At 31.4% G+C, this 24066-nt stretch overlaps 1 protein-coding gene across 4 annotated transcripts in view; it reads right to left on the bottom strand.

Annotated features, from left to right (window-relative positions):
• Positions 1-23592, bottom strand: part of LOC148624669 (putative ATP-dependent DNA helicase HFM1) — a 42252-nt gene extending 18660 nt beyond the window's left edge. Inside the window, exons 1-23 of one of the 4 annotated variants that reach the window (XR_015919733.1) lie at positions 23379-23592; positions 18005-18082; positions 16901-17433; positions 14780-14816; positions 12283-12458; positions 11741-11785; positions 10486-10553; positions 9673-9808; positions 8894-9045; positions 8148-8228; positions 7348-7506; positions 6814-6857; positions 6314-6470; positions 4614-4752; positions 4044-4145; positions 3652-3797; positions 3047-3094; positions 2684-2730; positions 2074-2207; positions 1468-1515; positions 1120-1203; positions 671-762; positions 53-159 (exon numbers count right to left, since the gene is read on the bottom strand). Coding sequence is in view for 3 of the 4 variants with exons in the window: in XM_088567495.1 (XP_088423621.1) it covers positions 53-159; positions 671-762; positions 1120-1203; positions 1468-1515; positions 2074-2207; positions 2684-2730; positions 3047-3094; positions 3652-3797; positions 4044-4145; positions 4614-4752; positions 6314-6470; positions 6814-6857; positions 7348-7506; positions 8148-8228; positions 8894-9045; positions 9673-9808; positions 10486-10553; positions 11741-11785; positions 12283-12458; positions 14780-14816; positions 16901-17433; positions 18005-18051 (2582 nt within the window). In the remaining variant the exon portion in view is untranslated. Of the gene's footprint in view, positions 1-52; positions 160-670; positions 763-1119; positions 1204-1467; positions 1516-2073; positions 2208-2683; positions 2731-3046; positions 3095-3651; positions 3798-4043; positions 4146-4613; positions 4753-6313; positions 6471-6813; positions 6858-7347; positions 7507-8147; positions 8229-8893; positions 9046-9672; positions 9809-10485; positions 10554-11740; positions 11786-12282; positions 12459-14779; positions 14817-16126; positions 16196-16900; positions 17434-18004; positions 18083-23378 lie in introns of those variants that run through there. The other 3 variants (XM_088567495.1, XM_088567494.1, XM_088567496.1) reach the window with 3 other exon arrangements.
• Positions 23593-24066: the final 474 nt, after the last annotated feature.

Genomic DNA, 24066 nt, shown 5'->3' with positions numbered 1-24066 from the left:
AGAACAAATTGACGCTGCTTTTCCATCTTAAACAATCAATGTACTTAATAACCTGATTGTCACTCTATTCTTGTCTTTATTCAGAGTATTTAATGTTCTCTTTTCATTGGTTCTCAGCTGAATTTCTGTGAACTCTTCACAATCTGCAATTAATGTCACCTAAAAATCAAAGAAAATCAAAGTAACATTTACAAGCATAATTGAAGTAGTCATGACACAAGTTTTTTTCAGTTGTTGAGAATAAATTATATCTGAAATTTACAAAAAATCACCCAGTTGTTCATATATATCCACTGTCAACAGTTCATCACTGGAGATGTCTAGTGCAACCTATGTACAAGTTTGTCTGAAAAACCAGGCACAGCTATTAACTACAGAATACAGACACACTAATTTGCCTCTTAGCTACTGCAAACAATTTAAGCTTCAGTTAGCAAAGATTTAGTGTAGTCAATGTTTTGAAATTATCATCAGAGAATAAAACATCCATATACAGAGATGATTTTATGAGGTCAACAAACAAAGCAGAAATTGGCAAATTCAGAAGTAAATATACAATCAAAAAAGAATCATAATGGTAAAATCCAAATTTGAAATAGCAGAAATCCGCTAAAAAACAGAAGAAAATCATTCCCTGCATATACATGGATACTTCAGTTTTCATGCCTACCAAGTCACTGATTGATTCTTTTCCAGTTATTTTACAAAATTTCTTCATGGTCTCAAATGCTATGCAATATCTTGCCATTAGTCTCCCAGCCTCTGTTAAACAAAGCAAAACAAGTGATCATCCAATGCAAAGATGAGCTACAACTGACCTAAATGTTAAAAAAAAGAATACAAGTAGAATTATTTCTCCTTTGAAACTGATATCATAGCACTTACATAGATAGTGCATAGTAAATCTTCAAAATTTGAACTTAATTTACAGAAGTACACTTTTTACTGGCTTTGATGTTTAGATCTGGTGAGTAGACAAGTTTATGATTGTGTAACTGAAACTTCGTATACAGGGGTGTAATGGGTGAGACCTGTATCTCAAAATATTGTCCAGTGAAAGTTTTTTCCTTTTTCCAAGTTATATCGACTATAACTTAGTAAAATGGAGATGAAAGATACCTGTTGGTTTAACATCAAAAGTTTCTTCATTCATTGTAATCATCTTTGTGCATTCTAATTCATTCAGATTTCTCATGCATAGGTCTATAAAAAAATCAATGAAAATTAATTATTTCTTCCTACTCACAAATCAAAATAATGACGTTCAATTTCCAAGGATGTCCACTAAGAAGCATAATAAAGGTCGCCAACCAAACAAAATTTTTAATTGCCCAAATCTCCAATTGGAATTATGTTCATGGTAACAGTTCAATCTTTAAATAACCCAGATGATAGTTTCTCAAGAGATTAAAAGGAGGGCAAAGGAATGAATATTTTGAATGCATTGTTTTAAAGCAAAAACCTCACCTTGTAATCTTTTCTCCACCTGTTCTCTGTTTAATCCAGCAGGCATTCCTAGAATATTGGAAATTTCATTCCAATATTATCATAAAAACAAGATAAAAGCAATACATGAAGTGCCATTGTACAGTCAATAAATTATCAAATAAAAATGGCTGTGTAAAGCACATGAAATGCATGCCCCCTTTTAGTTTTTGTTATAAGATGTGAACTGATTTATAAATTAAATTTACCAAAATAAAATTTTGATTAATGTTCGACATTAGAATTTTAGACACAAAAAGACAAAATTTCATGAGAAAATAGAACTGGTGTTATTCATGGATTTGCTAATATTTTGTCATTTGAAAAAGCAATTTTTCTCTTTTCCAAGAACTTTAGATAAATTACCTGTAAACTGTTAAATCTTCAAATGATTTCCAATTAAATTTTTTACAAGGTTTGTATTCATGCATACATAGCATCAATTCAATACTTTACAGAACTAAGATGTAGAACCAAGATAAAATGATATGCTTAGGCTAATCAAGGCCATAAACAATGAAACAAATAAACACAAAAATTAAGAGGACTAACACAGTCTAGTGAGGGTATAACTAACATCACACATACCATAGTGTTTAGGATTCTTCATTACTCTAATGTATAGAAAGGTATATCTGATCCACTCCATGGCAATAGACATGTCATTAATTGTACAGAGTACTATCTCTGCGTTCAGATGCTCTACAAGATTTTTGTGCAAGCTGGAAAAAAGTGTCATACGATGAAAATACAAATAGCTCTTAAAAAACTTCATCAGGGATGACATTAGAGGAACAACAGTGACTGGATACAGGAAAACCAGGAGAAAATATGCAGTAAAACAGAAATTTGTAAGCACCTTCATATTTCAAATGAATGATCTTTAGTCCTTTAACTACAAGGATTCTTTTGGAGGGGATTTGGGCCATAGTCATTTACATTTTCCCAAGGTAAAAATTTATCATTAAGACTTCACTGAAAAAAAAAGGACTATAGTAGTCTCCAAATGGCTCCCTTTTCATCTTGATCCAAATGACATCCAGCCTATTCTGTTGCCTATCAGGGTAGTTTCCTGTCACTATACTAGATGAAGATGTTCTGAGCTATGTTGGCTAAAATTATAGGTGTCCTTTTCTCAAAAATGTAGAACAGTTTCAAATCATTTTTAAATTGGTAATGTGTATTAATATCAACATACCTGCTTTCTATAACCTGTGTACCATTCAACAAATTCTCATATTTTGACTGTAAAATAAAAAAAAAATTCAAGCAATAGAAATAAAGAAGGTATATGTCAAAATTCTGTACATAAAAGACAACAAATACATAATTTAGAAATTCACTGCACTAGACAAATAGTAGTTCCCTAGCTGTTGCAAAAATGATTGAGACAGCAGTCTGAAATTATCAGCACTTGATAGAAGAATATCAACCAAAGGTTCAATTCAACTTTACACTCTATCCTGGATGACCCTTACTTAGAAGAATCTTAACTGTTTTCAAAAATCACAAATCAAATTTGAATTTTTTTTTTTATTTTTAACTTATCAACATACAGCACCTTGGTTTGATTTTTTGTCATGATAACAGCAGTTGCAGTTATATCAAACTGAAAAAAAAAAGTCATATTACATTATTCAGGGATGATTTCTCATAGCCAGCAAAAAGCAGAAGTAAATATACAGTAAAAAAATCATCTCAATGGAAAAATTTGGTTTTGAAAAAAAAAACTGAAATTTTGCCATTATAGCAGAAAAATTTTTCTCTAATTATTGACAGTACTATCTTTAACTTACCAATGATAGAATTTCAAAGTGTGCATTACATACATGTAATACTTCTACAGAAATTGATGTTCTGCTTAAATTATTTTTTTGTGCATCTTTTCAATGTTAAGAAAACTCTTTACAAAAACAAAAATATAAACAAATAACAAACAAACAAAAAATGCCTCTTGGTGCATAACTAACATTATTTCAAATAATATCGTCTGAATATAGCTGAAATATTGCTGCTCAGACGTTAAACCCCAACAAACAAACACTTCAAATAATGAATCAATAATCAAGAGAATGACACATGGACAGACATATGTAGATGCATAGCAACCCATTTTACCACTATATTTAAACCCTTAAAGATATCGTCTTCTCTTAACATACAAACCTGAGGTCTACCAGCTCGACCAATCATCTGTAGAATTTGTGTATCAGTATACTCCTCATGACATCCCATGTTATAGTACTGTGTAGATTTTAGTATAACTAAGTGAGCTGGTAGATTCACACCCATTGCCAGAGTACTAGTGGCAACTGGAAACAATTAGTACAGGAATTTAGGCAGCAATATATATCCATGTACGTCCAAATTTAAAATTACTTATTATAACACCTATTCTAAAGAAAAATTCAGAACCATAAAAGACAGTATTAAAGGATGGTTAATTTTTATTAAGTAAAGATCTGAATCACTAATGTTGTATTTTGTATGCTCCTCCCTGTATTCTACCCATCTTAAATTTCATAGAAAAGATTTTAAGCATCTTTTTCAAAACTAACCAAGAACTGGCAGATCTCCACCAGCAAACAATTCTTCCATGTATTTCCTGTCTTGTATATCCATACCAGCATGGTGAAATCCTATACCTTTCATCACTAAATCTACATAATATCACAAACCAGCTTTTAAACAGTCAGTAAATCTAATAATGAATAAAGTACAACTGTAGTCTAGAATTTTTTTCTTTCTTTCTTCTATGATGTATATTTCACTATAAACTTTTGTATGTATTTACATTTTACATAAAAAGTTAATAATGATGCCAACAATAATCTGCACTCACCAATATTGCACAAAAGAATACATATTCTTATTCATTTTTGAAAGTTCATTCAATGATATTCATGTGTACCCAATGTCTCAGCAATATGCAATGCTACCCTATCTATAAATGGGCATGTAATGAAGTTCATCATTTATTCAAAATTTAATGAAAATGTGATCCAATCTCAGACAGTTTTCTGAGGTGTGTAAGAAGTAATATTAGAAGAATATATAAACAAACAGAAAATCTATATGAACCAAACACATTTTAGATCAGCACAGTTATATTAATAATTAATTCCAACCTCTGAGTTTATTGTCTTTGACCATGTTGGAATACTTCATTAGTTTCTGTCTCTGTTGAGTGGTCCTGATATAACTCCCTCTACTGTCTTTAGCTAAAATTTCTCCTGCCAGTTGTGTACTTTTCCTTGTTGAGCAAAACTGGAAAGATGTAGTCGACATTAAACTATTGCCAAAATAATGCAAATCAAAATAATTTTAAAGTTACTAATACATGTACTTTAACAGGTTTCAAAAAAAGGAAACAGTTTAAAAGATGGTGCAATTAATTTTGGCATAACACATCTGTTTGGTGCTTGAAACATAAATCAGAATTCTGAAAAAACTTTCTTCACATGTTTAAGAATAAAACCAAATCTATATACAAAAAATCTATGACAATCTGTAATTATGACTGTAGTGCATTATGTTATAATTTGTTATATGTTATATGTCTGTTATAATCTTGAAACTTATGATTCTTTACACTTTATACCATATTTTCTGGACTATAAGTTGATTTTTTTTTAGCAAAGTGTCAGCCTCGACTTATCGTCCACTTAGACTTATATAAGGATTTTTCAAGAAAAATGTTAATCAACAATGCATTAGATTTGTTTAGTTAAGTTTTGATTGCTTTAATTAAAAATTTGGGTAAATTGCAATCAAGGAAAGCTGTCACTCAGTAAAACCGGCGATCAAACTTGAAGATTATTAATCAGTGCCGATATCCTTTATGAATGAACACAACAATGTTAATAAAAACTTGAAATCATTAAAATATATAAACAAACTCTAGCAGATGTGTAAACAAAACTATTTTTAACTGGAAAAATATTATCAAGTGTCCCAGAGTTGTCGGTCCTTTATTATGCAAATTTATACCCATTGGTTCTAATTATAATCAGTTAAGGTGTTATCTAAATGACTAATTCCGAACCAATTTTACAGGGAACAATTATTTTTTATTGTATTTTGTAATACCAGGTAATATTCTTTATTAATTAACGCTTGTAATTATGATCACGTGATCAAACAAATTTCCCGCTTACATCACACACCTGCGCCCATGCTTGGCATGTTTAGGATTTCCTACACCTGACGATCTAAAGCTTCAGAGCCAATGACACGACTTTCAATAAAATAACTGAACTCGCCTACAAAGTACACTTTAAAAAAAAACACAAATATTGTAAAAAATACTTAACACAGTAACATCACTAGAATAACATGCTATTATTAAAAACAAACTGCTCAACTCGGATCTTAGCTGACACCTACGATACAAATGCACACATCTGACCCTCGACTTATATATGTTTCTTTCGTCGATTTTGGTCAAAATTAGGCAATTCAACTTATAGTCCTAAAAATATGGTACAAGTAAATGGGGCTTTTATTCAGACACCCATAGTATGTAAATTGCAGAATCGAATATTTAAAAATTAGAGAGCACCTTTGAAAAACCAATCATAGCATCCCAGGCACATGTTAGAGTATACAATCAACACCAGAATATGAATGGTTTAGACATACTTCAAGTTTATTCAGGTTCATTTTAGAAGGTTTCACTGTTCAAGTATCAAATTTTCCAAAAAGTCTTCCTTGCATAATGGTTATCCTAACCCCCAATGAAGACTTGAAATCACTATTCATAATAAAGATGTATCCAGCTACAAATTGAATTATCTTATTGTATCATATTTAATCTATGTTACTTTACCACAAGTGTTGGTTTGTCATCATTGTAAGTATTAATGATTCCTGCAAGCTTGTAATTGAGGGACATATCAAAATGAAATGCTGATCCTTTCTCATCATTGAAGTAGAATCCTAACACAACCTTCCTAAGTCTGACTGGCCTGAGACTGTCATCCATTCTACAAAGGGAACAAGTATAACCAATAGTCTATCAAAGAGACCAGGGCACAAAAATATCCGAAACCATCAAGAGAAGTCTTCAAATTCCCCGAAAAAACATCTATTCATTTAAGTATTAATACCCTTGACCTTAGACATACCAGTAATGACCCGTCTCACTTGTCAATCAAGTTGCTTCTACCTTTGCAAGTTCCATTTAAGTCTATCTTCTCCAAATAAATTTATATTGCAAAAACCAAACAGTATAATAGTTAACACAGTCCAAATATGAAAATAATTTTCCATTCCAGTATATGAAGTTTTAACAAGTTCAGAGAGAGTGAAGTAACCTTCACGACTTACTTTATGGATACAGCAGGCTCTGTTTCACCCAACCATTCTGCAACCTGATAATCAATAAAATACTGATACATCACCGGAAGAAAATGATTATTGAACCACAGCAATTTCCTTTTTTCTACCATGAAACTTACCAACAAATAAAAACTCCCAGTATGATCTATACATATCAGACTTTATTCCACAAGGCCAACTAACAAGGCAGAAATCGGTAAAATCAAAAAGAAATATACAGTAAAGAAAAAGCTTATAGTAAAAAAAGAATTGTAACATTAAAATCTACAGTTGAAAAAAGGGGGAAAAACACAATTGTATAAGTTTTTTTTCCTTTATAGATAAATGACCATATTCTGTCTCAAGTAGTCCTTACTGAAAAAAGATTGAACGGTAATAACAAAATTTCCAAACTGATGAACTCTAGGCAATGGTCAAAAGAAACAGTCAAAAAGGGAAGTCCAATAACAGCGATTCTGAGTAACCAAAAACAATTCCAAGACAAAAGGTGTAATATATTGAAAAAGACTAAAGTATAATTACATCATCAATATTAGGAATAGTAGCAGATACAGCAACAAATCTTAGTTTCTGTAGAAAGTTCTCCACATTTGATCTAACCATTGCAGCCTGTATAGTCTTCATTCTACTGATAACTGCTTCTATTGTGGCTCCTCTGGAACAGTCATTTAACACATGGATCTGTTAAAATACACTATATTTAGGAAGTAACAGTAAAGTGGTTATTGTTGTTTTTGTTTTTTTGTTTTTTGTTTTTTTAGCATAATACAATTGTCACTATTCCGAAATACATACAAATGCATACAAAATATATGATAATTGCTTTTAAATTGCAAAAATGTTGATGTTATGAAACTGTAAAAGAGACAAAGGAGGGCATGAGAACCAAGAAATTTTTAATTGGCCTAGCTTAAAAAGAAATCAACTTGCAAATAAGTAAAGTATAAGCAACCTTTCTTTTCATATTACCAAAGGCATACAAAAGATTTTTTGTGTAAAATGTTCACAATAACAGTCCAGTCGATGAACAAACATCAAGCTGGTATGATCTTTCTGGGTTAGTTGTAGTGATAATTTAGCCTTTGTTGCATTAGCAGGATTATGGACCAGAAAATAAATGTGTGCCTTTCAAAATAATAATGAATCCAAGTGTTGATTCTTAACAGTTTTGGTAAACACTGAGTAAACATACAAGTGACCTAGTAGGATATCACTGTTCAGATGCATTGCTGCTTTGAAAAGTTTAAATTTTGTGTGGTCATTATTCCAAGTACTTACAAGCAACAATACTGATTTCTCTCAGTAAAAATACTCTTACATACCTCATCTATACAGAATAGACAGACAGACTGAACAAATGCAGTGTTGTCTCTCCATCTCCTAGTCATACTGTCCCATTTCTCCTGTTAATAAAACATTTTTATTAGTTTAATGTCTGGGTTACTTATATTTCGAATTCTATTAATTATTTCTTTCAAAAAATGAAATATGTGAGGCTTTTGTAAGATTATTACAAAGCTACATATAATTTAATTTGAAATGTCATCATAAATGTCTCTTGGTCCACAGTAGGTATTCGAATTATCCCAAACTAAATAATGTTTCAAATAAGGATCAAATTTCAATTTGGACTAGAATCAGTTAGAAATTAAATTTAAATTTTCAGGGATTGTTTTTAATTTTTGACCAAGTTATGATTTTAAAAACCACATTTGGGTATACACCTGTTCATAAGCTACATTCCGATTCATGAAGAATAAACAGCCCCAATGTTGGTTATATTGCATGATTTGGTCAAATATTAAATACTAAACTTAAATAAACAATCTAAAGGAAGTATTTTTCCTTTTTCTTACAAATTCATTTGCATACCATATAACTGGTCAATGAGAATTAGGTTTCACTTAGCAATACAAGTGATACAATACATCACTGTCCATCAGTCTTCATCAATCTAAAATCCCTCTATTGATTTTCTAATACATATACATCAAAGATTTGCATAAAAATGCTGCATATTAAGCTTGCAAATATAACTCCTGTAAAGGAAATTGCTTTCTTTACTTACTGGAGTTGTTAAAATAATATTGACTTCCTGTAATTCATAATAATCATCTATCTCAGTATCTCCAGTCAATTCACAACACCTCAGATTGTATGCAGCAAACTTATCCTTCCAGTCAGTATACTTCTCACTGCATAGGGCCTTGATGGGTGCCACTGTAATGAGAAGTTTCCAAATTTAATATTGAGATATAATACATATGACACATCTTGCCTAAACCCGAGATATTCAAAACAATTTCCTGAATTTACAGGAAACAAAAATAATCTCAGCACAGTATACCAGCATGCGTAAGTTTTCAATCACTATCAACCAACCTGCACAATATACCTGCATGCATAAGTTTCTAATCACTATCAACCTAGCAGCACAGTATACCTGCATGTGTAAGTTTCTAATCACTATCTACTTAGCAGCACAGTATACCTACATACGTAAGTTTCAAATCACTATCAACCTAGCAGCACAGTATACCTACATGCGTAAGTTTCTAATCACTATCTACCTAGCAGCACAGTATACCTACATGCGTAAGTTTCTAATCACTATCTACCTAGCAGCACAGTATACCTACATGCGTAAGTTTCTAATCACTATCTACCTAGTGCCTTTTTGTAGAAGCAACTCATATTCATATTCTATACATGTTAACATTCCAAAGTCATTATGAGTACTACTATACCTCAACTCAGTACATACATTAAAAATTTCTTAAATACTTTGGTTACTTTCCTTGGAACCTATCTGGTTCCTCAAAATGAAACATCTGACTAATGTCTTACTATATACTACTTTGAAGCTTTTCTTTTGATGGTTTTCCATTTTCATCAGAAGTCTAACTATAGCCAGTTCAAATATAGCAGTTTTCCCTGCTCCTGTTGGTGCACACACAACTAATGGTTTATCTGAATAGAACACCTGTAAAATATATTTCATGTAATAGATTTATAAATAAAAGAAACTTAGTGGGCATGCTCACAGCATCCCACCTCTTCATACTGGGCACTTTGTCACTTAGTCCCAAAAAGTGCACTTGATGAGTTTCTGTAAATATCAGTGCCATCAAAGCCAGTATAATTACCAATACCAAAACCAGACAAAATTAAAATATTTATAGAATGTTTCAAAGAACTTAACCAAATGAGCTTTTAATTTTGAACTTAAAAATCACATCATTAATGTCACTCTGAACAAGTAAAATATTTTGACACCTTAAATAACAACAATTTTTTTCATAACATTAATTGATAAAAATAAATATGTAATATTTGAATAGAATTTTTAAACAGAATGATATTTACAATACTTTGAATGGTTGTGTATGTCAAAGGCTAGAGTTGTATCTCTTTGCACTAAGTTTAAAATGCAGAGTGGAAGTTCGCTATTAGCAAACCAGCAACTGGCAAAAAATTTGAAAATCAATCAAAGACATCTTTCAACTTTTGCAGTACACTGAATGACAATACATTTTCTTTCTGATGTGTCCCAAGTAGGGTTTCCCACAGCAACTCAACTTATAGTAATAGTCAGTAAAATTTCTTCCATAAAACATTTAAACATCTTATTAAAAGATATAATCTATGAAAAACAATTACCTCATCAAAAACACGAGACTGTACAATGTTGAAGTATGGAAAGTCAAATACATTTCGGTACTTCTCAGCTAGCAAGATGGTTAAGGAAAGGCAAATATGAATGTATCATAGAAAGCAAGTGATATTCAGTGGATCTTTTCATTGTGAACTAAACAAACGCACTAAGCATGACGTTTATCCCCGTTTTCCCTAAGTTGTTAAAAGATCACTACTCAGAAACAAAAGTCTTCAGCAAACATATTTGCAAAAAATAATAATTTTATCAAAAAAAAAAACCAGTAATATTCATCAGTGTTTTTAAATTATTGTACAAATGGATGGATGTTGACATACCATTATATGTTTATTTTTATACACCAGGATCAAACAGTATACCCCAGTAGCTACCCCTCATACAGTAGAATAAAACAGTATACCCATTTAGCTACCCCTCATACAGTAAGATAAAACAGTATACCCCAGTAGCTAACCCTAATACAGTAAGATAAAACAGTATACCCCAGTAGCTACCCCTCATACAGTAAGATAAAACAGTATACCCCAGTAGCTACCCCTCATACAGTAAGATAAAACAGTATACCCCAATAGCTACCCCTAATACAGTAGGATAAAACAGTATACCCCAATAGCTACCCCTCATATAGTAGGGGTATAAAAACACTTCTCGTATTGATAAGCATGTATTGTTTACTGAACAATTATTGTACATGTAACAGATATCAGACATTGTGACAAATTGACAAAGGATATGAACATTTCCTATTTGAGTGAATAGTGTGTGATGTGATTATACTTTAACAAGGCATTTGGTTGAAACTATATAAATCAAAGATGGCTGCACATTTAAGTACCTACCCAACAGACACTGTACTGCAGAAACAATTCAGGGGGATCGTCTGAGAAATAGGTCAACAACACACAAAAACTGAATATTGCAAAATATCCACTTGAGTTATTTGATATAAAAAAAAATAAAAACAAACAAGCCTCTGGCATAAAAGTTAAATTTTTACCCTATTTTAAATGATTCTATAATTTCTATTACCATTCATTGTAAAATCTTTTGACATTTTCTCACATGTGACGCACTTGGGTTATATATAATAGAACTTTGAATAACGTGAGGAATATTTATAAAATTAAGATTTTTTCAGATCTGTCAATAACTTAAAAATGTTAACCATTGATAATTATTATTTGTAAAAAAAAAAAGATAATAAATCTAGTTAGGTGCATCTGATAGCTACAAGGATACGAATTTCTTCAAGTGGTCTTAATTTTATTCCATGGCTGCTTGGTACTGAAAAAATAATAAAAACATCATTTACACTCAATTAACAATCATAATGGTATAGTAAATTCAGAAAAAAATTGCAGGTACTAATTAGCGTAACTTTTTCATTCTAGTCAAACATGTCATTTCAATTTTTAGTGATGCTGAACGGTTTGTATTTTCATTATAATGTTTAAGTGTGTCCCTTTTTTTTTGGTGACAATTAAAAAAATCATAATAGTTTCTGATTTACAGAAAATGGATTTTACAATCATATTACTTCTGAAAAATATACCTTTCTTATTTTTCTTAAACAAAATTTAGCTCAAATTTGTAAGTGATTTTTTATTTTGTCATTACAGAGATATACCAATGTAAAAGTAACTCTGAGGGAACTTCATTGAGCTGCTATAAGCTTGTTGTCTTTTAAAAGCTTACAGTAATTGAGAAAGTAATAACGCAAGCATCAAAACTAGTTGTAAACAACAATTTAACATCTTAAATAACTGTCATAGAATACATACAAACCAAAGGCATTGGGGTTGGTATGCTTTCTCTTTCCAAATATAAATTTCTCCTGGTATTAGTTATACCATCTGGTGTTTTCCATGGTGTTGTTGCAGCCTCCTTTCGCCTTACACCTACCACTTTAGTAGAGTTTTTTTGGTCAACAGTATTTGCTCCAATTGGTGAAATATTTCTTCAGAAAAAAATTAAACTCATATATAAACCATCAATGGCACAAACTTTTCTGATGTGAAATAATGCAATGAAAAGCAGCTATTCTTCTTTGAAAGACAAAATAATTGGAAATATGCAGTAAAATTGCATAAAGGAGTTTTTTTTGTTTTTTGGCATTTTGCTATAAAAAACAAAGAAGCTCCAAGGAGCATGAAGATATTAGCTGAAAATTGTAAAAAAAAAAATGTCATTTATCATTTTTCAAGGGCTATAACTCTAACCAGGAGTAGTCTGACAACTTTGATCCATTAAGACTTTTGTAGGCCTTATAATAAGGATCATTTCAGCAATTGAAAGAATTTGGCTAAACCTAACAGTTTTGGAGATATGATATGCCAAAAAATACTGTCTGACCCTTATGTTCTATTTTTAGTATAGACAGCCATTGTTTTTGACAGATCGAAAATCCCCACATCAGTTCTATGCAGGATACCCCAAGTAACATTCATAGCAAGCTTGGTTCCAATTCGTCAAGTAGTGTAAGAGAAGATTTTGAAAATGTTGAAAAAGGGCAATAACTCCAACACGGCTTAACAGATTGAAATGAAAATTGACCATACATAGATTTCATCATGCTTAACACTTTTAACTTGTCAGAATTTGGCTAAATCTAATGTTTTGGATTTACATGCGGAAAACTACTGTCCGACTCCTATGTTCTATTTTTAGTAATGGCGGCCATGTTTTTTGTCGGAACAAAAATCTCCACATCAGTTCTATGCAGGATACCCAAAGGAACATCCATACAAAGCTTGGTTCCAATTTGTCAAGTAGTGTCAGAGGAGAAGAGTTTTGAAAAATTGTTAACGACTACAGATGGACGCCAAGTGATGGCAATAGCTTACATGGCCTTCTGCCAGATGAGCTAAAAAGTGTTTTTACTTTCCCCATAATGATATTTTCTCAACCCTGAACATACTTTGTATATACTCAATAAGGAGGAATATTTTTTTGGGGTAAGAATTTGCATGCTTTTATTTTTAGTGTCTTGACACTGAACCCTGAATATAGCTAGTATTAAATAACCACCACTGATCAGTGATTTCAGCCCAATGAAAATTCTGTTTTCACTCAGTAACTTGAATTGCATTTCACAAGAACATATTTATTTATGCAATGAGAAATTGTAAAAATTTCAAAAACAGTCAGCAAATGACCAAATATCAAATATCTACACGTAGTTCAAATTTGAGGTTTTATAACTTTGAAAATTAAATAAAAAAATACAAGTACTGAGATTTCATTTTATGTTGTTAGTATCAAATTGTAGGTAGAGGAGAAAAAAAAAAACATTTCGTTTTTAAATCAATTATTTTTCTCTGCTTTTCCAGATAAATTATCACCAAAGCCAAAATTTTGAGCTGGAATAACAAACATTTTGTAAGCATTTAATTCTTTGCAGTAACATGTTTCACAACACTGACAATTGAGACAAAGTAATTTTAGTATTGAATAGATGTTACATATATAATACATCCATAGAAAGGGAAATCATGACTCCAGTTATCATTTCACTGTTTACAAGTAAGATAAAAATTCCAGTAAGTAAAAATTCTTTCGAATAGAAAACTCAGGCTTTATTACTTGATTCAAGTTAAATGGACATGGTATAAACCCGGAGTATACTGATTGACACTATTACAACATCGGTTAGTGGTGGAGGAATGGAAACAGCCAAAAATACCAAACATCACTCATAAACTAAGGTAGCCCAAAGGCAAGTAAGACCTAAAAAACAATTAATTGTTGTTCAATTAAACAATTCAGATATGGCAGGATGCCAACTACTTGGTATGGCTTCTTCTCCAACGCTGAGATTTATCCAAAGTCTTTCTGCTTGAGTTGTTTTTCATCTATTCAGATAATTGTTCATTGAATTCTTGATTTCATGGATCCACAATGCCCACAAAAACCATAAAAAAAAATACCCCATGAATAATAATGAAACCACAGTAGGCATTAAACCAGCTAAAATAATTTTTGATAAGGAAAGCAATAATAATTCAATTTATGAAGCAGCATGTAAAGTGTAATTAGTAAATTAACATTTATTGTGAAAAATCATTTTTCTTCAATTAACTGCAGTGTCATGTCAACACAAATAAAATTTCAAGCAGGTTTTTATCATAAAAGAACACATACGGCTTCATTGTATAACAAATTAACATATCTTGTCACACCTTCAATGAAACTTAAGTTATATTAAACAACATCATTCAAATCACCAGTTGCAATGATGAAATAAATGCTCATAAATTTCAACTTAGTCTGCATAAATACCTTTTTCTTTTGGCACTTCCTGGCTGGCTTATCATCACTGCGGGGAAAATTAAAAGGTAAACTAAATTAAAAATGTGCAAAATTACATTAATCTGAGATTGCTAACACCTTATATAGTTTATGTTCATATTAAATTACAGAAACTCTTTTTAATCTTTTACCTTCCTTCGAAGACCAAGACTTTGTGGGAGAATTGCATTTTCAGCAGACAGTTATACTGTTGCATAAAAGAAGTTGACGTTCTCCCATCCAGTTCTGGGACATTACTTTTATCATTCATTATGTAAGATCAACTATCAAGGTACTACCAGTAATTTATCTTACATGTATGATAAAACACATACAAAAAGCCTAATTGATTCGATTCTACACATTTTCAAAGATTTTTTTTAAATCTGTTTTTACTACTTGGAACAGTTTCAGTCCTTCAGTATGATTCAAAGGTTACAAGAACATATATGTAATATGTAAATTATATAAAATCATATGGCTGTGAACAGCAGTTTCTATCATACTTTCCTTAAAGGAGGCGTGACACAAAATTTTTTTTTTTTTTCATTTTTGTATTTTTTTATTTATCACACCTAATATACATAATCAAAATGCCCCTTGTAGTCACTTACGTTGTTTAAATGAAGATAAACTGATTCAAAATCAAAGATGACCCAAGTCAGACAAATTTTAACTAGCCATGTGGTCACATGACCATGTTACATCATTGGTTCTCAATTCATAGATTGAGTGGTTGAAATGCTTGGGGCTTCTGCATTTGTTGCATGATTTCTAAAACTGAGAGTGAAAATATTGAAAGTTTTGGAGTGCCAACTAATATATACTTACAGTTGTATCAATTTAAGCCACTTCGAGAAGAAAATAATTAACTAAGTCAGAAGTATTAAACGATTACATGTACATGTATGAAGACTAGACTATTCACAGTAAGACAACACCACTTCTGTCCGCAGATCACATAGAAATATTTCATTATGTTCTGTCATGTAAGATTAAACTTTTTACAAAAAGTAAATTAAATTCATATTCTAAGATTTAAACTGTTTAAATCTCGATCTTCAATGAAAATATTGATTTCACCCATTTTTTACAAAACGCTAGTCCTGACAAGTGTACCAGCACCAGAAAGTGTAATATTAAGTCCCTGCCAGTAGAGAGGATGATATGGACTTGTTTATTTTTTATTGGTTTTTGATAATTTTATTTGATAACCAATAAGGGTTTCATGCTGAGCTTCTTGGTGTTATAAATCTTTTTTTTTTGTTGCCAAAATTAAATATTTTAATTAACCTATAAAAAATATTGCCCATACTAAAAAAGCTCACTTAAACTCACCTAGGGTCCCCTATTAGATACTGTGTATTGTGTCAAATTTTCGTTGTGTAAATTGTTTTATTTCAAAATCTGTAAGACAGAAGAAATTCAATAATTGAAGTCAAGGGCCAACAAACACTGTAAAGTTAAAATAAGCCTCTCAAACTATCTATTGGTCATAATTAAGTCTACCGGGCTTGTTTATTAATATTATCCAGGTCAAAGAAAGAACAATACACACAGTGTCACTATTTTAGTTGCACCCTCCTGTTCAAGTCCTAAAATAGTGTGCAAAGTAATTGTGTATTCACAACATGGATGTATGCCTCATGGAAATGAAAAGCTGACAGAAAAGGAGAAAAACTTTAGTCTTCTAACTTTTTAAACACGATTATTGGATCCATACACAGATCAGTGGACCACTCTGCATATAAACAAGCTATGTCTGAAGATAAAGACATTTTCAATGTGCCCAAATGGAGACTGAGATTTAATGATGTAGCATTTCAGTATGTGTTAATTGAGCGTTACTTCCGGTTTTCATTTATGCATATTAATTAAGTCCTCATGAAGAAAACAAATAAATCATTCTTACTTTATTTAGGGCTAACCTGATGAGAAAACGGTTGTTACACTCGTATCTTAACATACTATAGTTTTATAAATACAAACGTTTATAAAATATTTTTTGTGACACGTCTCCTCTTAAGCTAGGATGTTACATAAGCACAAGCATTATTCAAATAAAAAAATTAAAGCAATGACTCGGACTGAGATCTCTGAAATATGATGTACCTGTGGCATTTTCTTTTTCAAAGATTGAACAATCATATTGTCTTTTCCTGAGCCCAGAAAAGTCAACAGAAGTTCTTCTTGGTATCAAACCTGTTGAGTCTACATTATCATAACTGCAAATACTGCCAAAAGTGTCATGGGCACCTGTCTTTGATTTTTTTTCTGTTTGTGTATTCCTGTAGAGCTGGGAAGACAATAAGTCTAATTCCTGATTAGAATTCTGCCTCAGTTGAGTTGAGCCCTCTGACACAGAAAGGTCTCTTGACCCAGGTGTAGCCCATATTGGTTTAATTCTGTGGGATTTCTCATTGTTTTGAGTTTGAACAAATTTAAATTCTTGAAAGTCAGGGATGGATAACTGGCTTCGAGGATAAGGTGCCTTAAATCCGGATGTCTGTGGATTTTTATAAAGCTGTGAAGCCTGGATATCACAAAATGATCTCTGACTTGACAGAAGAGGTGCTTCAAATGGTGATGGAGCATCTGGTACGCTACCTGTATCTGAACTTTGGTACTGCTGTGATAACCTTGGTCTAAGAAATAAAATATAAAAGTTTTTCAAAATAGCTCATGAAAAATTCTGTATAAAAACATACATGTATATGTATATATAAGTACTAAAATAAAAGTGTCTGAAGAACAGGTTATGCTTCTAGCATTTCAGTTTTAGCAATTAAATAATGTGACAAACATACATGTATTAAATTTTAATTACTGGTTGAACACAAAAAAATACTATGAGTTAACTCATAAATAAATTGGTACCAATTCCTGCTTAAAGAGGAGTTAAATGTTAAACCCTTAAGTTTAATGATTTCTCCTTGGAGCTCTATAACAATACATGGAGTTATATTCTATCTTAACATCTACATATGATGCCATACCCTCCTTAGTCCTATACAATTTGATCAAAATTACCTGAGCAGTTTAGGAATTGTGCTTACAAGATATGTAGACAGATGATCAGACAGGATGATTGCTATATACTAGTACATATACTGAATTTTGATACTTTAAAATGTGTTTGAGCCATCTGAGTTCTAACATGCACACCTAATCACTGAATCATTCTGTATGTTTTAAGTTCAATAATATTTTTCTTACTCATTAGGAAGATCTCTTTTGCTAAAGAATAACTGACTGGCATTCATGATTGTTTTTCAACACTAAAACATCATCAATCTGAAAAAAGATTATTGTGATTTAATTCATACAAATATACATGTCCTTTATATCTTGTTATAATTTTATATAAATAAGAGAACAGCGTTCCAATGTCCCCAGCGAAAAAAAAAGTCCAAGGGCCAACTTCCATAAAAATTCATCAACCCTAACCAAAGTCGAACTTAATCTGTAACTTCTCATAGTAAGACTACATACAAAATTTAAAAGCATTTGGTGAAAGCATTACCAAAACAAAGTGCAAAAAACTGTAAATTCACTGAAATTTTCTAAGTCCAAGGGCCACAACTTCAGTAAAAAAGTCGAACTTAATATGTAACTCTTCATAATAATGCCACATACCAAAAACAAACTTATTTGGTAAAAGCATAAAAAAGGGAGGAAAAAGCGGACGGATGCCCGGCATTTCCATGTCCCCTCACGACGCGTCAGACAAAAAAAAAATGAACCTGTGCACTACTGGAAACATATAATTAATATTGAAATCTTTCATGTTTAACAAAGTATATGAAAGATTCAACTAAATTGACATACAATGTAGTACCAGTCAAGAATTCTACCTAGCACCTGGCATTTAAAGCTGATTCCAGATAAACTACAATGCTCCACTAGCCAGGGATTCAAATTTAATAGCTTTAAAGAGTAACTTTTGAAGTGACCAGGACTTTTTCAAATTTCAAATCGAAGGTTCTCTTGGGAAATTCTAAGGTTCTCAATAAAAGTGTCAATGCAGGAGACTGGAGATCCAGGGCTTGGTTAAAAAAAGAATTCAAAGGTCCTGGTACAGAAATTGAGGGTTCTGGATCTAGACAAACACATGTAATGAAGTGCAGTGTGCAACTGTAAATTAAAAGGGCAAGGTTGAACAGTTAGAGGAATTCAGACTATTTTCGACAGATATTAATGTCATGCTTCAATATTATTTGGTCTGAATTTCCTCTGACCCTGCAACCTGACATATCAGTATCCACATTGCAAGGTCAAAGGAAATACGAACTAAACATGCTTATAATACATTCTTTGATTCTAAATTTCTTTTTCATTTCAGAAAATAATACTTTCTTCAACTGTAGTGCAGCATCATATTATAAGTCTGCATATCAATTTACTGTTCCTTGCATTTGTAGTTATTTCCAAAAGTTTTAGATTGGTTCCGAAAGAGTTTCTACAAAAGGTATGTACATCAAAAATTAAGTTCTTCATTTGAACCAGCTTCTGGTGACGATAAAATATTTTTACACAGTTCATGAAGGAGACACAAAACAGAGTTCAAATTTTACTGGAAATACTCGCTAAATGCAAGTGGAATATCAATTTAACGAGTTGAAGCTACATCATGCCAGCAGATTTTATCAAATGTTTTTTTTTAATTGCCTAGTTTCACTTTCAAGTGTCAGGATCATTAGAATGCTAGATACGAGTATTATTTCTCCTGCTTTAAAGCATTTTTCTGACCTGGGGTAATATGGCAGCTCCTTAATGTTGGAGAATCATACACAAGAAAATTAAATGACCTTGTAAGGTTGATATTTATTATGCCACCATGTGTTGAGCCGAGGCTATTTGTTACATGCTGGTAGAATAATAGACAGAAAAGATAGAGGCCATTATGGGCCTTAGCTGTATTCTAGCTGTTTAAATTTTTGTAATTACATAATAAAAAAAATAGCAAGTGAAAATTTATTTTATCAAGTAAAAAAAAACGGCACTTGTAGTAAGAAAGTGGTTAAAAATGAAGAAATTGATCCCTGTATGATAAATTTTATTCTTTAGTCATTTAAGTGTCGAACATGCTATTCCAATTTCTTCTTTGATTTTACTACATTTTGTACATGTTTTGTTCATTGTTTGCTGTTAAAGGGCATGAAAATTCCCATTTCCCGTTACCAAAGGAAAGTGAAATATTGCACAGGTAAGCCAGGTTATTGTCGGTACTTCCTGTCTAGACAGTCATTTTTGCAAATAGTTTGATGCTGTCTTTCAGAAAAAAAGCTCTATAGGGCTTGTGTTTATTATTGGATCAAACAGAATTTCAATGTAAACTTCATAATTTTTTTTACATTTTACTAGCTGGTACCGAATATTAAATTAATTGTGCAGTTCAGAAGTTACACTTTCATGAATCAGTTTAGATAAGTTCAGGTTTCCATCAATGGATGTCTATGAGGATCATTATTTTATGGTAACATAAATTATACCAGTAATGCCTGACTTCTGTAAGACAATTACCACCTTTTTTGGTACTTACTACAATACTATAGATATAAAAGTAAAATATTTTTTTTTTAAAATCACAATACTGGAACAAATTTTTATACCAGTATTGTGCACAATACTAGTATACCAGTATAGCAATCGCCAAGTACAGGAGATCCTACAAAATAATTAAGTTGATACATGTAGTTCTAATTTAACATCCCTCTCCACTTCACTTACTTGGATGAAATGCATAGACTTGTAATACATACAACCTGTCAAAATAAACCAGGAGTAGAAATACAAATTCCTTTTGTTTTGTTGGTAATTGCCTTTTTTAATTGATTTTTATCATATCTTCTGTCATGTCTGCTTATAGCAAGCGCCGCGAAGCGGTGTGAGCTCTACCATTATTACGTGTACTTTCTAAATTTCCCTTAAGGTTCCCCAATATACTAACGAAAAAAAAAGTCATGCCCTGGAAGTAACAAAAAGTGACTGTCCTTACGGAGAAAATTCATCATTTCCTTCAATCAAACAAATAAAAAAACATAGGTTAAGATTCAGTTTCAGTAAAAATAGATTCATCTTTTCTGATAGTTTTCAAGTCTTATCTAATTTGTTTTACTCATTTAAAGAAGTGAATGTTATGTTTATAAAAACTTCGGGAAACACCATGTGGATGTACGTACGTGTATCTCTGCTGTTCCACTGTTGCAGTTGTCAAGAACCTAACCCGCCTCGAAAAAAATTATAACTGAATATTTTATCAAAATAGAAGCATAGTTTTTCTAAGATAGGAAAGGCAATCATTTTGTTGTTTGGAATTTGCAGTTGTCATCTGAATTTTGTTTACGTCACGTTGATATGTGAAAAATATTCCCACCATCTGTGAAGAACTGTAATATTTCCGGTATCTGTATACATTGATCTGACGGCCAAAACTGAAATGGATGTTGCTAAAGATGCCCTTAAAAGGATAAAAAATGTAAAGCATTGCGAAGTGCTATAAAGTTATTGACCATTTTGAGAGCGACGGGAAAAGAGGGGGGTATAGGGTTGGAATTTTTGGAAAAAATTGTTCAAGTTATTCATTTACTGAAAGAGTAATCAAGGGAACCAAGGTTATAGCGGTAATCAAAAGAATGTAATCCAGGGACGAAGACCAGACATGGAAAACCGACATACACAACAAAGAACATAAAGAAACTAAAATCATACATACAAAGTAACAGAAGCAAATGAGCAACTCGGACTCCACTAAAAACTGGGAGCATGGACCAGGTGCACCGGTAGGGTAAGTGCCCTCTGTTTTTCTAGAAACACCCGCTGAGTTGTTCATAAAAGATAAGTCTGGGGTAGATGAAAGAGGAAAGGAAAACTATTAAACATTGAACAAATCCGTTTTCATGGCGCAGATGGATACACTGTAACGATCCACGAGTTCATGATGATGAAAAAAACTCCCCCATTAATTAACAAGACATATTTTCAGACAGAAATATTGATTTTGCTTGCTGGTTAAATATAAATAAAAATATTGAAATACAAGTCATTTTGGCCATACTAACATCTCAGCCATAGTTATCTCTGCCACAGTATATTTCGTCCTCACATTTAAAAATATTACATTCTGTTGTAAATATCACACCAATTTGTATATACATGTATATCAACTCATTTAAGTAAAATAAACATGTGTATAAAATAAAAATTGAATAAATTAAAGAGGATAAATTCGTTAAAAGAAAACCTGTACAATAATAGATATAATGAGCAGATTGATTTTCACTAATTATCATTTATGTCTTTGATGAACATTAACAAATAATTAATGAATTGTTATAAACTAATGCAGAAACACTAATTATATTAATGAAACAACACAGGAAATTTCTGGAACAAGAAATATCCAAGCTGTGTACCCAAGCTGATATCTTGATTTGGGGATTTGATACATTGCATCTACCCCTAAGAACTTGAGCTAAAGGATACTACAGACACTTTGAGGTCAGCCTCATATCTTGACCTACACTTAGAAATCGATGGTAAAGGAAAACTGTGCTGTTGGTGTTTCATTAATCTTAAGATCATGTAATATAACTTATATTCGCTATGGCTATATTTCTCAGTGTTTAATAGTTCAAAAACAACATGCACCCATCTCTATATGTTCCTCAAATATTTTTTTTTTACATTGAGTTGTTAGAGATGCTGAAATTCTTTATTTGAATTTTAAAATATTGTGTTCATTTATTTTTTGTAGGGGTAAATTTATTACATATTGTATTTATCACACATGCATATAATTGCTATACATTATTGTATATATGTTTCTCTTTAACTAAGTAATATGTAGTTTATGAGAATAAAGTTCATCATCATGTTTTTTTGTAATTGTTGTATTCACTTTATGATGATTAAAATACAAGAAAATTTGAATGTTCTTGCTTAAATTACAGAAAGCAAATATTGCACTTGCGAAGCAAAAATTTTTATCTGAGTCGTCCCCCCTCTTTGTAATGTCCATTATTATTTTTACGAGTCTCGCACAGATGGTACATGTATAGTAAAGCTCACGGTGCTCGCCAATTTAGGCAATGCCTACCCCCATATTAAAGGAAGGATTTTTTATTAAAATATTGCTCCTGACAATGATGCACTGGTCTGAATCCTTACTTATAAAACTGCTCTGTATTTGACAAAAATTCTAAGAAAACAATAAAGTATCATAAATTAACTGTTGCATATTGAATTGTTTTGCCTTTTTGTTGCCATTAATATATTACTGTTATATAAACAGACACAGGTACTTGTTTCATTCTTTCTTGAAGACAGGGAGACTGTTTTTTCATATGAAACAAGTACCTGCATTAACAAAAATTTCTCGACTGACAAAATATATTGAAATTCATAAACTATTCCATTACTCATTCGAACGTCACAAAATGCAGTTATGGGTACGACTACAAGAACTTCGACTGGCCACAGGAGTTGGATAACTTGGAAATCTTATCAATAAAGTGTGATGTGACTGTCTAAAGTTTACAGTAAATGAACTGCCAGCCAATGATTTTAGATGTTTCATGTATTTCCATACTTAGTTGAAACTTTCCGCTTGTCAATCTAGCGTTTAGATGACAAAACGACTGAACTTCTCGTGCCTACAGCTCAACATCGCCTTCTTTGTTTGTTGATTTTTTTCCAAATATGCCTTATATGGCGCCAGCAGACGTCAAAAAATTACAAACCAAACTCAAAACCGGAACAATTACTGAAAACTTTTCCGCGATCCGTGCATCAGTAAACATTTGTGGTTAAAACTATATACAGGAGATAAAGAATAATAAAATGAGGGAGGAGTATGGCAAGCCAAAGTGGACAAAAATAAATATTTTGTAATATTTGAAAATGAATTTCTAATATTACAAAATCATTTTTTTAATATTAGAAATTCAATTTGTAATATTAAAAATTCATTTTCTAATATTACAAATTCCTGATTTAGTAATATTATATAAAATCACACATTTTGTAATATTACAAATTGAATTTGTGATATTAGAAAATCAGTCACATTTTTTAATATTACAAAATGATTTTCTAATATTAAAAAATCCTAACTGAATACTACAAATCCATTTTCTAATATTAGAAAATCAATTTCTTATATTAAAAAAATGGTTTTTAATGTTAGAAATTCAATTGAATTTTTAATATTAGAAAAGTGTTTTGTGATATTAGAAATCTAATTTCTAATATTAGAAAATGAATTTGTAATATTAGAA

Source organism: Perna viridis, chromosome 2 (assembly GCF_037379345.1).
Source record: "Perna viridis isolate PV_CMFRI_1.1 ecotype Kerala chromosome 2, ASM3737934v1, whole genome shotgun sequence".
Classification (NCBI taxonomy): Eukaryota; Metazoa; Mollusca; class Bivalvia; order Mytilida; family Mytilidae; genus Perna; species Perna viridis.
Note: the sequence above shows the minus strand (reverse complement) of the source record. Positions and strands in the feature narration are given on the sequence as shown.